The sequence below is a fragment of the Perca flavescens genome, chromosome 7 (assembly GCF_004354835.1).
Source record: "Perca flavescens isolate YP-PL-M2 chromosome 7, PFLA_1.0, whole genome shotgun sequence".
Lineage (NCBI taxonomy): Eukaryota > Metazoa > Chordata > Actinopteri > Perciformes > Percidae > Perca > Perca flavescens.
This window is the reverse complement of record NC_041337.1, coordinates 3,499,754-3,516,307: the sequence shown is the minus strand read 5'-3', so window position 1 is coordinate 3,516,307 and position 16,554 is coordinate 3,499,754. Positions and strand designations below refer to the sequence as shown.

Sequence of the window (16,554 nt, the reverse complement as noted above, 5' to 3'; positions counted from 1 at the left end):
GCCACTACCACCTCGGCAGTCAAAACGAGTCAATATCCGAATGCGAATGAACAGACTCCATATGAGGCTCCTTTTTCAACTACAAGGTCAATATTGTTTTTCAATAACGACAAAACAAGAAATAATCCGTGCATTTATATGGAACTAAACTTTAGGAGCTTTCCATCTTTACTGTCCTCCCTGTTATGTTGCATTCGGAAATCGATTGTTTTTGACTGATGAAATGGCTGCGGCCGGAAACAACAAGAGCTACGGTGAGTTGAGAGGTCGAGGGGTGTGGCAATGACATCATTGATACGAACGTATGCGGTTTCGCGTCCAAACAAAGCCAAAAGGGAGCCGTTTTTGAGGGACCAGGTTTCAAAAAAGTGTGTTTTCAGGCAGTGCGTTTACAGGATCAGTTTGGACAATTGGCCCAAACGATGCAAAACATGTGCTTTTGCATCAAAAAGCGTCTCCGTGTGGATGGCCCCCAAGTTAGAGGAAACACAAGGAGCCACACCACCACCCCTGGAGCATCCCTCAGCTCTATATAAGTGTCATTTGTGAGTTTAATTTCATTGTCTGATATTTGACTACCAAGCCATGTTTCAGACATGTGTAATAACACTGGGTTTATGTCTATGAGCAAGTCAATATTGAAATGGACTTCTACCATTCAAATGAATGATTTTTAATAATTTATTATCATCAAGTTTGAAGGCAAAAAATAATAAAAGTCAATGTTGACACATAAACTAGACTAGAGAAGTATAACCATGTACACTATATAAGGCATGCAGCTTTGTAGATGTTGTAGAGATATGAAATATGAATCACATATAAAACACTTAATAAACACCAAACCAAAAAGAAGTCATTCAAGCCTACCAAGGGCCAAGTCATCTCTCTGAGACAAAGCGTAACTCTCGCCAAAATTAACATAGGGTCTTTTTGTGAATGTACACGAGTCAAACTTTCATTTAAAAGCATAATTAGGACAGAAGCGCCACTTTTAAGATTGACCGTATTTTCGTTTTCGGTCAAATGGCCTTTTGAATTAACCTGACTCCGCCAGATGGATTGCTTCGCATTTGCTCGGCATATCCATCTGGGAACTTTCCGTCGGAGAACTTTTGGGAAGGGGCGGAAATACTGGTTAGCTGATTGGATGAACCATCTGTCTATCACCTATGTTGGTGATAGACGGGCCAAATCAACCAGTCAGATCCACGAAGCGTATGAAAATACAACCACAAGCCCGCCCCTGCTGCTGCAGGCAAAGCATAGCTCGTTAGCTCAGCAAGCAAGCAACATGTCGGTAAAGGATATTAGCCGTTTGTGTAACGAGAATTTAGGAATAAAAGGAACCATTTCAGGTTCCCGGACCATATTCCAAAAGAAGGATCCAAGAGAAAAAAGCATTAGCGAGCGGCTAACAGAATTAGGGCTACCGCTGTCTGAAAATACTGGTTAGCTGATTGGATAAACCATCGGTCTATCGCCACCTAACCCACCTCAAAACCAACGCTGATTGGCCCGGTCGTTTGGCGAACGGCTCCAAATTTTCTCAGCCTCAAGATGCCAGACTGATCTGCGAGTAGAAAACTGGAGCTCGCGAGATCAGGTCGGTCTCACGAGGCTACTTTTGAATGGGAGTGCTAGGGGCACTACTATGATCGCATCAAAATTGCTATTTTTAAAACACTAAGAAGGCTTGACACAACATGAAACTTTGCTCCAAGTATCACCAGGGGCTTGACACATGAACTCGAGCATTGAGAACATTGTTTGTGTACATAGAGTTTACTAAAAACTTACTTTAGCAGTTGGTGTTTCCGCTCGCCGCCATCTTGCCAGTCAAAAAGTGTTGATCTCCGAATGTGAATGATCGGGCTCCATAGGAGGAAATGTCAATCTTATATGAGGCTCCTTTTTCAACTTTAAGGTCAATATTGTTTTTCACTAACGACAAAACAACGAATTATCCGTGCATTTATATGGAACTAAGCTTTAGGAGCTTTCCATCTTTACTCTCCTCCCTGTTACGTTGCATTCAGAGATCAACACTTTTTGACTGGCAAGATGGCGGCGAGTGGAAAAACCAACTGCTAAAGTGAGTTGTTCAAAACCTTTCTTTTTAGTAAACTCTGTAAGCACAGTATCTGAATAAACCTAACCCTAGTACAAGTAGTATCATCAGTTGTCTAGAAGTGTAGTGTCATTAGTTAAGGGTTTAAAAAGAAAAGGAAGGATGCTGAACATGAGGACATGTCAAACACACACACACATACACACACAGTTCACTGAGCTAAATCAGGCAGATTGTGAAATGACCAAGGGAGTGTATTGCCAAAAGCTAAACTGTCTTCTTTTTAAACTCAGCAGGGCACTAATTTCCAAGTTCTTAATTAAAGCCAACAAAAAGAGAGACTTTCAGGGCAGGTAGCAGCCCGACACTTTGCAGAAAACACACTCACAGAGCCTGGATTTGTCTCCACACACTGACCCACATACAGGTAACTGCATTTTTAGCCATATACCACTCGTATGAGTTAAAACACACACGCACGCATGCACGCGTACACACACACACACACACACACACACACACACAGACAGAGCAGGAATCTATGTATTGCCTCCAGCTTTCCACCTGCCCATTTTCTCCAGGAATCCTCCTTTTTTCATTTGGAGCAATTGGAAACATGCCTTTCAAGTGTAGAAGATCATTTGGACTCTTATTTCTGTAGAGGAGACTGAAATAATTAGAACCGGCGTTGACGCCCTCAGGTTCTACTGCAAGAGAAGCAGAAGAAGTAGAGTCTGACTGATCAACTCAATAGTCCAAAGACATGACTGTGGAGAGTGGCTCAGTAAAGGATCCTAAGACAGAGAGTTGGTAGGAGACATGACAGCTGAAGAGCTGCTGTTATCCATTCACCAACACCTTCAGTGTGCAGGGATAGAGTATGGAATACTTTAGGTTCTGTTCACAAAGTCTCTGTTTCACAGAGTCAAAGGGCTTTTTCAGACTGAAGTGTGGATATATGTAAATATGACTTCTGCTCCTTCTTTTCTTTGGAAAGGAGGACAATGTTCACCTTTTCCTGAACATCCAGTAGCCTGACCAGAATCTGCCTGGGACCATCTCTGTTACTGTCGACTCCTGTCTGAATATCAGCAGCAGTATTGCAAACAAAGCTGTTGTTCATCATACCAACCGCTATAATTATTATTAATCATATTTCTGTATATCTGTATCAATGTCTCTGTGTCCCATCCTGTAGTGGCAGATGGCCGCCCACCTAGAATCTGGGTTTCTCTGAGGTTTCTGCCTGTTAAAAGGAGGTTTATCCTCGCAAACAAATGCTTGCTCTTGGGGGGCAATTGTTGGCTCTCTGTAAATGATAGTGTGGGATCTAGACCTACTCTCTCTACCTACTGTCCTGAGATAACTCCTGTTAGGATTTGACACTATAAATAAAAATCTAGTGTTTGTTACATTCAGAACATGAGAGCGTTGGCAGAGGGATGACGCAAGTTGATGACATGTCTATGTCTCTGCTTGCATCACTTTTCTTTTTTAATTAACATCAAAGAGCTGCATTCATTGCACCATCTGACATGCTTTTAGATTTCGAACACTTTATAAACACTTCATAAACAAAACCATAAAACAATAATACAATACAATTAAGAGTAAACGCATAACAAATTCTCAATATACACATATTCATAAACAGCCTAACAAAACAACATAAATAAAAATGTAATTTTCGAAAAAAAGAGTAGGAAGAAGTTTTCACTTCCCAAACTTTCCTTTTAAATTATAGACAGATTGTTCAGTGTTCATTTGTACCAGATCTCTAAAAACCGAGTTTTTCCCACAACTTCAGCGCTCCTGGCCAACTTTGCTCGCACATATCTTAAATGGGGTTTCCTGGTCCAACACCACACCCAGAAATGTATTTTCACATGCTCTTTTTATATCAACATTGTAAATCATAGCTTGTATGCCAGTGTTTATTTTGCAGTTTCCAAAACAGCATATTTTTTGTTTTGTTCAAATTGAATAATAATTTGTCCTTCACATTTTTGTGAGAGATGCCACTGTGTGCTATAAATAACAATAATCACAATATAACCTTGGTTAAACAAGGCTTATAGTGAAGGGATTTGAACTGTGATTTGCTTATTCTTCCAGAGTCTCGCTAGTCTATTTTGAAATGACAAAATATTGTTTCTAGAGCAGCAACAGGAACGTTTACGACACTCTAAATCATAGTCTAATATTCCTTACAGTTTGAAAAAGAATGAAGAACACAGACATGAGTCAGTATCAGTCCTTCATCCTGTCCTGCTGCTGGGATTTCAGGCTCCGCTTTCCTTTTCAGCAGAGGTGAGGGACTCGAGTCGCCCGACTTGACACGACTCTGACTTATGGTCAGGGTTATTATGCATTTTTCATTAGTTTTTTATTTTTATTTTGTTTTGACTTTTTGTTTTCAAATTCAGTTTAGTTTTAATTGGTTTTTAAAGCGGGTTTGCTAGTTTATTTTATATACATTTTTTGAAAATGCTTAGTTTTAGATTAGTTTTTATTAGTTTTAGTGTTAGTCAGTTAGTATTTTTTGTAATATGGGTCATTTGTCAGGGGCAAGATTCAAAAAGGTCAGAAAAAATATTAAATAATAACTCAACGAAAACATCATACAATTTTAGAAATATGTATTCACAATGTATTCAACAATACTACCGGTACTATGTTGTGTTCAATTTGACATGGAATGTCGGAATTTCTGGGTTCCCAGTCAGAATCTATATATGTCTATGGCATAGACCAGTGGTTCCCAACCTGGGGTCCGGGCGGCAAAGATCACAGGGGGGGCGCAAGTCTTTATCTGGTTTGAGGTTGAGGTAAAAAAGAAAATGTCTCATTGGCTATTGTAAAAGTACTGACACAAACATAATCGTAATCATCCAGATTTTTACTACCTAAATATCAAACATGTTTGAACATCGATACCGAACCAGGTCCTAGACCACATTTCTCGCTGATTATCAGGGAAGGGTGAATTTGGCATCAAACCGTCCAAAGCTCCTGTTGTCTGTGCCCGGCTTAACCTCTAGGAGCAATAGCCAATATTTCGGGGGTTCCAATGTAGCCAGTGGATATCCAGATACAAGTTATGGTAATACACTAGAATATATAATGTATACAAAAGTCGGTATAAAAACTATATATTTTTGTTCTGGCTTAAAATTGTAGGCAGGTTAGTAGGCCAAACCTCCAGGACCTCTTAACCTGGGACCCTTGCTGTCATCAGGTCAGCTGTAAATGTAAATGGATTGTTCTTATATAGCGCTTTTCTAGTCTCAACGACTACTCAAAGCGCTTTTACATAGTACAGGAACCATTCACCATTCACACACATTCATCCACTGAGGCTGCCGTACAAGGTGCCACCTGCTCATCAGATAATCATTCACACACATCGAGGGCAACTCTCTTCTACCCTTTTTTAATGTATTGAGAAGCTACATTTTATCTTTAGAACATCTTTGTGCTATATGCGCCACCCTGCCAAGTTGCTAGGCAACCTTCCAGAGCGCGGCAGACCAGCAGAGGCAAACGTAGGAGGCAGCCATCATGGAAGGGATTATGCCCAAACAACCCGTTCTCACTCCGAACTCTTAAAATACGGACGTTTGGGCAGTGGCTGTCAGCGTCAGAAACGACGCAAAAAGCACCCTTTATGTGTGAACAACACACCGGGGAGAGCAGCATCTACACTGCGTTTGAATATGACGTATCACTAACAGTGACTACGTTAGCAAGTAGTATGAAAGCCCGAAATCCTCATATGGAGGTTGGCTGGGGGGGGTGGATGGATCAAACAACACAGGACTTTCACCCAGGAGACCAGGGTTCATGTCCCATGTGTCACGTTTCCTAAACCCAACTCGCTTTCTTCTTTTACTTAACCCAAACGTCTCGTTCTTCTTTACCTAAACCCGACTGTCGCATTCTTGTCCCTCGTGTCATGGAAACGTACCTTTTATAAGCCCACCAACGACCTTTTCCTTAACATAACTGTGTCAAAAGTGAGGCCAACAGTACCAACCCAGCGCAATTAGATAAGAGCATTTAGATTTGAATATCAACGCCAAAGGTACCAAGCGTCCGTATGTTACGCAATGGGAGTGAGAATGTGTTGGCCCAAAATAGTAACATTTGGTTTAAAGAGTTTGTAGTCGATGCTCGTTGTAAAAAAGAACAGCGGTGTGGAAGGATTGCAACTCAAAATTACAAACACGAGAACCACAGACATCCAACTGAAGTTGGATGTTGGATGAATCCCTTGTTTCAAGCAACACAAACAAAGCTAACGTTAACGGTAATAAGCCGGCTGGTAAAACTTTAGCTAGAAAGCAAACTTTACTTTAACTCAATTTCAATTCAATTCAATTTTATTCATAGTATCAAATCATAACGAGTTATCTCAAGACACTTTACATATAAAGTAGGTCTAGACCACAGTCTATAATTTACAAAGACCCAACAATTCCAGTAATTCCTTTAGACTTCGTTTCAAATCTATTGCTAAGACATACAGTTTATGTGAAAGACAAATCTTTTTGCTGCATTTTCGTTGCAATATTGAAAATATTTTTTCTTTTGAAAACTGGGTTAAATCTAAGAATTTTGTATGACTTGACTTGTGACTTGCTTGACTTATTGCAGGGACTCGACTTGACTTGCTTGATTCTCACCACAGTGACTTGAGACTTGCTTGTGACTTGCACATGTGTGACATATGCTACGTTTACACGTGGCCGGCTATTTTCATAAACAGACATTTCAACCTCTCCGTTTTCAAAAATAACATTGTGCACAGCTGTCAGTTTTCAGAAAAGTGTTCGTTTACACATACCCGTGTATATATGCCGTCAATTCCGTCAAGAGCGTGCCAAACCTGTAGGTGGCAGTGTAAAGAGAAGCTCAAGCCCACGTTAGCCAATCAGAATCCAGACAATAGCAACAACAACAACAAATCACGTCCTCTTTCTCTCTCTCGGCTGCCTAAACCTCTGTTTGTCTCAGTTTACATGCAAATGTGTAAACAAAGATTTCAAAAATCTCCACTCTAGTTTTTAGAATGACTCGGTTTCAAAGGTAAATTCTCCGTTTGCACAAACAAAGGGAAATGTCTCCGTTTGTAAAAATAACCATGTACGTGTAAACACCTCTGCCTTTTAGCCTGTTAACAACTTGCTATTAGCTTAACAAGCCTGCTGTGGCTGTGTAAAACAACTGTGTAAAACGCAGGTGGAAATATTGCTTTTCTGTTTTTTACTATCAATTTATTATCAATATTTACTGCACTAGTGTTGCTCTGTTTACATTAATTTTTTCAACCCGAAACATTTAGCAACAAACAGAAATCAACAGAGAACTCTGTAATGAAATATTATCTAACAAGTGTATTGTATAGAGAGCCGAAATCACGCCCCTTCCGGTGGACCTCATGGGACCTTAACTCGGAAAAAATATGAACGGTAGTGAACGGGGAGAGGCAAATTATTTTTTGATCCCGTTTGAATTGAGCCATGGATTATAAATATGATGTTCGTCAATTTAAAAGATAATTGTTCAATCGAAGAAAGTATCAGTTAGCCGTAGGTTTGTCGTAGTACCACTTAGTTTTGTGTGAAACCGCCTACAAACTACATCTCTCGTCTCACACAATTTACGTCACCTAGCTTGATGCTCAATTTGCTCGCTAGCTAGCTAGCTTTGCTCTGTTCCACAACACATGTAACGTTATCTTAACTGCTGTGTTTTATCCAGTCAAGTGTTTTCAGCAGATAAGGAAAAGAACAAGCGAGATCCTCTGCTCATTAGAGGAACGTTACAATCACCGGTACGATACACAGAGACATCGTAGCTTCAGCGAGTCGTCATCCATGAGACATTGAAGCTTGTAGTCTTTCTAATTACGTATTTTCACAGTCTTATACTTCAACAGTTTAACAATGAACGGCGACTTCCTTCGGTTGAAAAATAATGTTTTAAATTGACGAACATTATATTTGTAATCCATGGCTCAATTCAAACGGGATCAAAAAATAATTATTATCTCTCCATTGTAGAAGGACGTGACTTTGGCTCTCTATTGCTCTGCTGTAAAGGCTAACGCTGCTCGGTTAGCAGAATGACATCATGTTAGCAAGCACAGCCAAAACGACATGTCATAAACGGAGTAGTCTATATCCACGATTTTCTACTTCCGGGGATTGCTCTGGTGCCGCCGGAAATCTCCGGAGGATTTATGAGGACTATGGTTAACTGCTCCTCAGATCTCTGCAAGGTAAAACTGTTCAGAGTTTTCTGTCGCACGACAAAAACAACTTTTAAACGTACACACGTTCCACCGAAACAAGTTCCTTCCTGAGGCTATTTAGTAGAGGCACGGGGCTCCGCCCGGAGCTTAGCACTGCCCATGATGATTGTGATTGGTTTAAAGAAAGGCCTATAAACCTATTCTCCCATCCAGAATGCTATGTGGACTCGACAGACCTTCATCCGCAGTGCTGTGGAGGAAGGTCTGGACAAGCAAGACTATAAATAGAGTAACAGCCGTTGTTAGCCACCATGCTAATGGCATTGATTACTAAGGCAAACGGTGCTGTCCAATCCATTCCACTTTATTTATATAGCACAATTTTAACAAACACAAGGTTTCCAAAGTGCTGCACAAAAAGCTAAAACACAATAAATAGATAACACAATAAAAGCACAATAAAAAGATGAGGTACCCAATATAAAAGATAAAAAGCAATACAATTAAATACAATTAAATAAGTATAATAAATACAAAATAAAAAACTAAAATGCACTACCTGCACACAATAAAAATATGCAAGTATACACTCTACATCAACACTCTACCTGGTGTTAAAAGCCAAAGAAAAGAGGTGGGTTTTAAGAAGAGTTGCTGTCACTACTGTGTTAGTGGTTTATAAGCACCTGTTTCTTGCAGAGTGTCACGTTAATGAGTCTCTCTCTACTAATGTTACTCATTCTCTCTACGGTAACGTCAGCTCCGTGCTCTAAGACCTCACAATGCCTTGTTTTTATCACTCCCGTTAACTTGTTGTTCATGACATGAGCATTTTGTTTTCACACGCGGGTAGGCCAAGGCGAGAAGAGGGAGATTCGCTAACTTTAGCCAACATATTTATAAAAAATAAACATTCAAATAGGAATCTCAGCATTCAGTTAGTATTGATTCCTTTTAGTATTCAAATTATATTTGACTTTGGGAATTCGTTCCAACAGCCCTAGTGTGTGTGTAGGAGCTGAGAACTCTCAGCAAAGTTTGCTACACAAAAGTGTTATAATTGTCGGGTAAATTCTAGGGGGCGTTGATAGTGAGTTTACTGCGTCCTTTCTGACTTAAATGCAATAGACACAGGCAGTTATCTAGCAACATCACTGGAACTATAGATGTCCAAACCTCTAAGCAATGACAGTTCATTGGGGACCATGTGATACAGTCAAAAGCTCCAGAACAAGTGAGAAAGTGGACTTTGAGTTGGGTTTGTTTTGTCAACTGTACATTAACTGCTCCTCTTTGAAAAACTGTGAAACGTGTCAGTGGATGTAAGATGACCTGCGTAGATAATTCTGAGGTCTGCAGGTATAAGAACTAATTGACAGAGTGTGGACTTGTTTCCATGCCATACTGGTTTCTCACTCTAGGTTTTTCCTGGGTCTTGATTGATCCACGTTGCAGTTGTGGATTAAAGCTCCCATGAGACAGCCTCAGACACTTTAGTGATGCACTGTGAATTTTACAGTGAGTGGTGGGCTTGAAAGTGGTGGGAAATACAGATTCCAGCCAAAATGTCAGGGAGTGAGACATGCATGAGGAATGTGGCCCCCACCCCACTGCTGAACACCTAACAGCTGTTGTTACAGCTCTACAGTATTTTCTCCAGCAGTACTGGGGCACTGGGGAGCTGTCAAAAGCCAACAGAGATCAAAGACAGGGTTCTTAGCTGGGATGTGAACAGCTGGCAGTGTCTAGCATTATACTGTATGTATGTGTGAGTAATAGTTGAACTCAGTGGGTAAATATGGAACTTGGTCTCTTAAGTAATGTGGCATCTTTGCAATAATACATCCAATCAAAGAGGTTAACAGAACAGCTTGAATGCAGAATCTGTAGGCAACGGGACAAGATTTGTTTTTTCAAGTATTTTTTTTTTATGTATCTGCATTCATATGCAGATAGAGACATCTTCTCTAAACTCCAACATTCTCACTTCCATAACTTGTATCTGGATATCCACTGGCTACATTGGAACCCCCGAAATATTGGCTATTGCTCCTAGAGGTTAAGCCGGGCACAGACAACAGGAGCTTTGGACGGTTTGATGCCAAATTCACCCTTCCCTGATAATCAACGAGAAATGTGGTCTAGGACCTGGTTCGGTATCGATGTTCAAACATGTTTGATATTTAGGTAGTAAAAATCTGGATGATTACGATTATGTTTGTGTCAGTACTTTTACAATAGCCAATGAGAGAGAGAGTCCTGGAGCAGCTGGCGGTGTCGCCAAGCAACAGTAAACAGGGGGTTGAAAGGGTTAAACTCAGCCGATTTTTAGCCTGCTATATTAGAGAGGGCTGGTAGAAATAATAGGTGGTCACCTGGGGCGGTTGGTTGCCCAGCGGTTAGAGAAGTGGACAAGTGGCCCAAAGATTGCCAGTTCAAATCCCTGGTGAGATGACAGCTGGCCTGGCAACCCAAAGGAATAGGCATTTTTTCAACAGTCATGGGACACATATTAGGTGGGGGGTTTTGGGTCCTCCCACAGACAATTTTAAGCTTTTAACACTTCATTTCTTGCATTCTGGTCAATTGTTATGAGCCAATTTCTGTCTTTTCTGCATCAATATATGCTGGAAATGTATTCTCCTGTAGATCAGGTTTTCCCATTAACGTTATCCCTGCTGAGTTAACACACACATACAGGCATGGTTCCTCCTCTTTTTTGTCTACTGTTTGGGGAAGTAACCTCTTTAAATGTGGCACCTGTCCATGTCAATGATACATTAATTCATTTATAAACCCCCAGACTGTAATAGCTCAGATGTGTTTTAGCAAGATGTCTGCTCATGTTTAAAACTTTCTGCACATTCAACATATAACTAATAAAGACTAATACAGTCACATTATTTAATCCACCTGCCCTATATATACTGTATATCAGCTATGCATTATGTTATTGCTCTGCTGTATGGCAGTATCTCATTCAGACCGTCTGACAGACACAGAGCCCTGTTTGGGACTGACAGTGGTCTCTGCATGAGACAAACTTCAGGACAGAGGCTGTACGCTGCTCTTCATCGGAAAACTGAAACTAGGGCAGAAATGCATGGAGCACGGACACATGCTAGAAATATTGTCTAAATGGATCTGTGGCCCAAATTGGTAAGACAAAGAAATCTGACAGGACCAAAGCCAAGGATCAGTCTCATAGTGTTTCTAAAAATAGATGTTGCTGTTGAATTTTAGAATCAAATGTTTGAGTGAATGTTTGACATTCTAAAAAAAACTGCACGTTTATGGTTGGATGGATGGATGGGCGGATGAATGGATGGAAGGATGGATGGATGGATTGATGGATGGATGGATGGATTGATGGATGGATGGATGGATTGGTGGGTGGGTGGGAAGATGGAGGGATGGATGGTTGAATGGATGGATGGATGGATGGATGGATGGAAGGGTGTGTATTACCTGGACCCTGGCCTCGGTGAGTTTGGTCCTCTGGGCCAGCTCCTCCCTGGTGTAGATGTCGGGGTAGTGGGTTCTTTCGAAAGCCTTCTCCAGCTCCTCCAGCTGCTCTGCAGTGAACGTGGTGCGACTCCTGCGCTGCTTCCTCTTCAGGGGGAGGTCAGGCTCCGACTCCACGTCTGACACTTCATCCATCCGACTGCCTGGACAAACACATTCATGTCAGCATATTTAATAAAGTCAATATGTGCTACTTCTATAAAGATAAACACACAATAAGCTGACTAAATCAAAAGGCTCCTCATTTAAAATACTTTGTAGTAAAAAGATGCTGATTGGCTTACTGATTTTTCCTGATTGTCTACTGATAATACTGGTAATATTAAACATTATTGATCAAATTGTATGTATAATGTACTGCCATTCTTATGGATGGTTGATGAACATACAGGAAGTAAATTTGGCTTTATTCAAGCCATTCTGTGGTTGGGGAATGTATGAGCTGTATTTTATTTATAAGATATGTTTTTCAAAACGATGACCTAGTTGTCTTGGGATGTCTATTTCTAATTACTGTAGCAGGTTCATATATTGCTAATTACTGCTGCAAAGTGAGACCATGTAATAAATCACATCATTATTGGCTCAAAATTGTTTAGGTGGCTTGCATTCACATATGCAATATAATAATATGCAGTATATATGTAGTAATTCAACTTTACACATAGCATTCAGGTGACCAAAGTGGTTGAAAAGAAAACCTAACATCTGATTCATACAGTCCACTGGATTATTAACAACATTATAATCTAAAACAAGAGACTGAGAGTAGGACCATAGCAAACAACAGAACAACAAATCAACACAACATGGAGCCAACTTGTCAATGTCATATTTGTCCAGCATTTATTAAAAGTCATCAAACCTGTCAACACACAATGTATAGTTATCCAAAAGAGACATCTACAGCATGGAGCTGCTCGGTGATCGGCGATCGCAGCCCAATGCATGCTGGCTATATTTGTCTGTAACTTGCTCTGACGTCATGCACACATGGGCAACGATAACTTAGAGAGATCAAGGCATCCGCAGGTTTAAGAACCAGGCACCGCTGTTGCTCTCCACCGGCTGCAAGACCCAGGGCATGATGCCTCTCAGCTGATAGGTTCAGCATTGATTCAACGCTATGATGTTAAGTTTAGTTTAGTCGTCAGAGAAACTAAATCCGTTCAGGTTACGGATCATCTACAGTATATTAACATCAGCAACAGATCGCATGTAAAGCGTTTTGACAGCTATTCTGTCATACTAAAAACAACTGGAGACTGTGTACAAGCTGATGTGTCTGATAACATTTTATTAAATCGGAATCAGTCCTAACAGTATGTGAGTGTTTCTATGACTTCCTGTTCAGACTGAAGCAGGGTTCGACATAAGCGATGGCCCGGGGCCAGTAAAACAGTATGTCGAGCAGATAGATTGGCCAGTCAAAGTCACGAGTCAGTTCTTAACGTTTGGTGCAACACGTGGAGTTTTCAAAGAAAAGAGTCCACATATGCTTTGGCCCTTCAGTAGCGGCTGCAGCAACTCAAACCCAGTCAGACTGGAGCTGCTGTCCGCTCTCCTCCTTCGCCAGGAGCTAGCTAGTAATATTAGCGTACGTCGGGTCTGGCTGAGGTCGGGGTGCTGCAGCTAACTCTAACCCAGCTGCAGGTGCAGCAACTGCTGTTTGCTGATGTCCGCTTCCTCCCAGACAAGTAGTTTCTAAAGGGTTGGGATCAAGGCATACAATTATTTCAAAAGTTTTTTGCCACCGCTCCCGACTGCCGCTGCCTGCTCCCGTCCACTTTACAGGCGAGGCGCAGTTCGTCTCGAAAGAGCGTAGTTTGGTTTAGTTTAGTTTATAATGTCGTGGAAGAGTCCCCTTTAATCAACTGTAAAGTTAAGGAGCAGCTTTAGCCTCTACGGCTAATTTCCAGCTGTCAAACGCCAGTTGTCAATAGGCATCCTCAAATACAGTGGTAAAAAAAAAGAATTTAAAATATAAATTATATTACATTTATAATTACAGCGGGCCTAAGCAAAAGAGATTAAGACATATAAACATATGGCACACAGTTGGAACAAGCACAAACAAGAAAGCACAGATGATGGCAAAGGCATCAAAGCAGTTCAAGCAATAAAAACATTCCAAAGGGAACAAGGAGAATAGTCCCAGAGGCCACATTGAAAGAGGTAGGCAGCAGAGATGGAGCTGCAGCAACAATGACTGACAGGGCAATTTCAGTGAACACGATCCAGGCAGCAGTGTCTCCAAAAAAATATTTGACAGAGTAAATGAGTAGTGTGTAAATTCATTTTGAGGGGACATTGACATCTGCTAAATGACAAATGGTAGAGCACCAATAGAAAAGCCGCGGTGCTTGAAGACTGTGGGACCCAGAGTAGAATAGTCTTCTCACAATCACTGATGGGGAAACAATGTGTCCATTCCAAGAGGCTATCTAACCTCCTTCAAAACCACCATCACTTCTCATGGACATCCCAGGCCAGGCCACAATGGGTGTAGACAGATGAATAGTCCCTGACCTGGGACCATGTGGATTCTGAGATCTTCTCACAACATTTGTATCATATCATAAGTGTCCAGGGGCCTGTACTACGAAGCCGGTTGAAAGTATCCAGGATATCTTCTGGTTATCTGGCTTCACTAACCCTAACATCCGCCATCATGCTAGGCGGTCACACAACGGTGGTTACCACCTCAATCAATCAACCCAGGGGTAGCCAATCCAGCCATGAGTGCAATCACATAAATGGGGCGGGGTTTGCAGCATATGACCAATCATGGACAAGTCTACTGGCAGAAGAGTGAAGAGAGAACTACAGTACAATATTAGACAAATACGGAGAGGTTAAACAAAATCCAGGCGAAAAGCATCACATTTGCTGCTGCCAAATGCAGGAAAGACTGCTGACACAGTGTAAATGCATAGATTATAAGCTTATTATATCACTGTATAATAGAAAGTAGCAGCATACACTGCTCCAAATTAAACAGTGTATCACTTATAAAAGAGGTGAAACTTAGGCATGTCTTAGGCATTCGAAAAGCATTGGTTTTGAAGCATAAAATGTAAATTTCTGTTGTGGTCTTCTTATTAAGTGTCCTTATTTATTGTGGGCAAACACAAACGCATTCATCACAATAAACAAGGCTATTTATTTATGATGCTTCAAACAGCTCTGTGTGGTTATTTATATGACAAAACCATTTTCTTGTGCTTGGTAAGTACAATTCTATATCAAAACCTGCATATCCCAGCATCCCCTAGGGCACAGTGCTGAGAGTTGGAGTAGAATGAGGGGTGCTAATCTCTCTGGACCACCTTGGTGATGTGTGTAGCACCATTCTTCCACTATGGGCCTCAGGGTAGCCCAGACAAACACACTGAAAATAGTCCCAAAATATTTATTGTGCAGCTGATTTCACTCGTACACAATGTGTCCATGCCGCTGTTCAGAAAGAGCCATGGAAGATTATCTGAAGCATGCAGATATCCATTTCAAATGAGGCTGCCTACTACCGTATGACATCACAGTTCAGGTGAAACTAGTCTCTCATGTCCAGCTCTATCTCCACAGCGCTGCGGGGTAAGGTCTGACTACACCACACATACATTCTGGGATTTCTTTAAACCAATCACAATCGCCTTGGGCGGCACTAAGCTCTGGACGCAGCGACAGTGGCTCTGCCAAATAGTCTCAGGAAGGAACTTGTTTTGGTGGAAAATTTGCACCCCGCAAAAGAAAACGCCACATACAATATTATATTAAGTCAACTGTTCTCGCTCGGGAGCTATTTAAATTAGCTGGATACATGGTTTAACCTCATTGGCACCAATCCCACCAATCGGTCCCAAAACGTCCCAGTTAGAGAGGAAATGCCCTAAACATATTCTTTGTAAATCTTTACAATCATTCCCCGAAAGAACCAAGCAGGCCTGCCTTATGATGCGTCATGTCACTGGCTGTCAGGCATACCATTTCCAAATATCAGAAGCATCTACAAACACAGAACACTAAAAAAAGGCAAAGCAGACACCCCCTTGCCTCTTGATTTGAACTGTGGCCTTCTGGATGATGAAACCGAACCCCAATATTCGTCCGAAGCCGAATCCTGGATTCGGTGCATCCCTGGTTTTCAGTTAATCTGTCTGATTGACTGTGTGGGTGTGTACAGACTGATTGACTGACTTTGTTGCACCTTTTAGAGCAGGACAAATGACAGTTGTTTCATTCTTATTGGTAGATAAAGATTTGTGATCTAAAAAACTCCCATCTAGCAAGAGAATGTTGTGGAAATGTTTGGTCCTCTATCTGAATGTGAGGCATATAAAGCCATGCCGTCAGTTTCTCAGTCTTATACATGTTCTTGTGTCCTGCACCTATGTATAGTCCGGGTGGGCGTACTTTTGTTAACTGTTGCACATAAAGCAATGATGGCCTTTGGAGACCAAAACCACATTTAAGACTGAAATCCCACAATGCCACCCATGTCAGCAAACTATTCAATCAAAATATGGCATGAAATTACACTAAATACACCAATGTAAGTGTTAGCACTTATTTTTAAGTTGGTGGTAAAATGAAAACGTATAGAGCATGTAAATGCCAGTGTGATGCGCTCCCCGCCCTGCTCTCTTCATCCTCTCTGTTGTCTTCCTTTGTGTTTTATTGCTTTGAGGATGGAGGTCTGGTA

General features: G+C 41.2%; 1 protein-coding gene across 2 annotated transcripts in view; it reads right to left on the bottom strand.

Moving 5' to 3' along the window:
- The window catches only part of LOC114558290 (paired box protein Pax-7), a 76,521-nt gene that overhangs the window by 36,218 nt on the left and 23,749 nt on the right, over positions 1–16,554 (bottom strand). For both annotated transcript variants that reach the window (XM_028582163.1, XM_028582164.1), the window contains exon 5: positions 11,796–11,995. In XM_028582163.1, the coding sequence (XP_028437964.1) occupies positions 11,796–11,995 (200 nt within the window). The remainder of the gene's footprint in view (positions 1–11,795; positions 11,996–16,554) is intronic.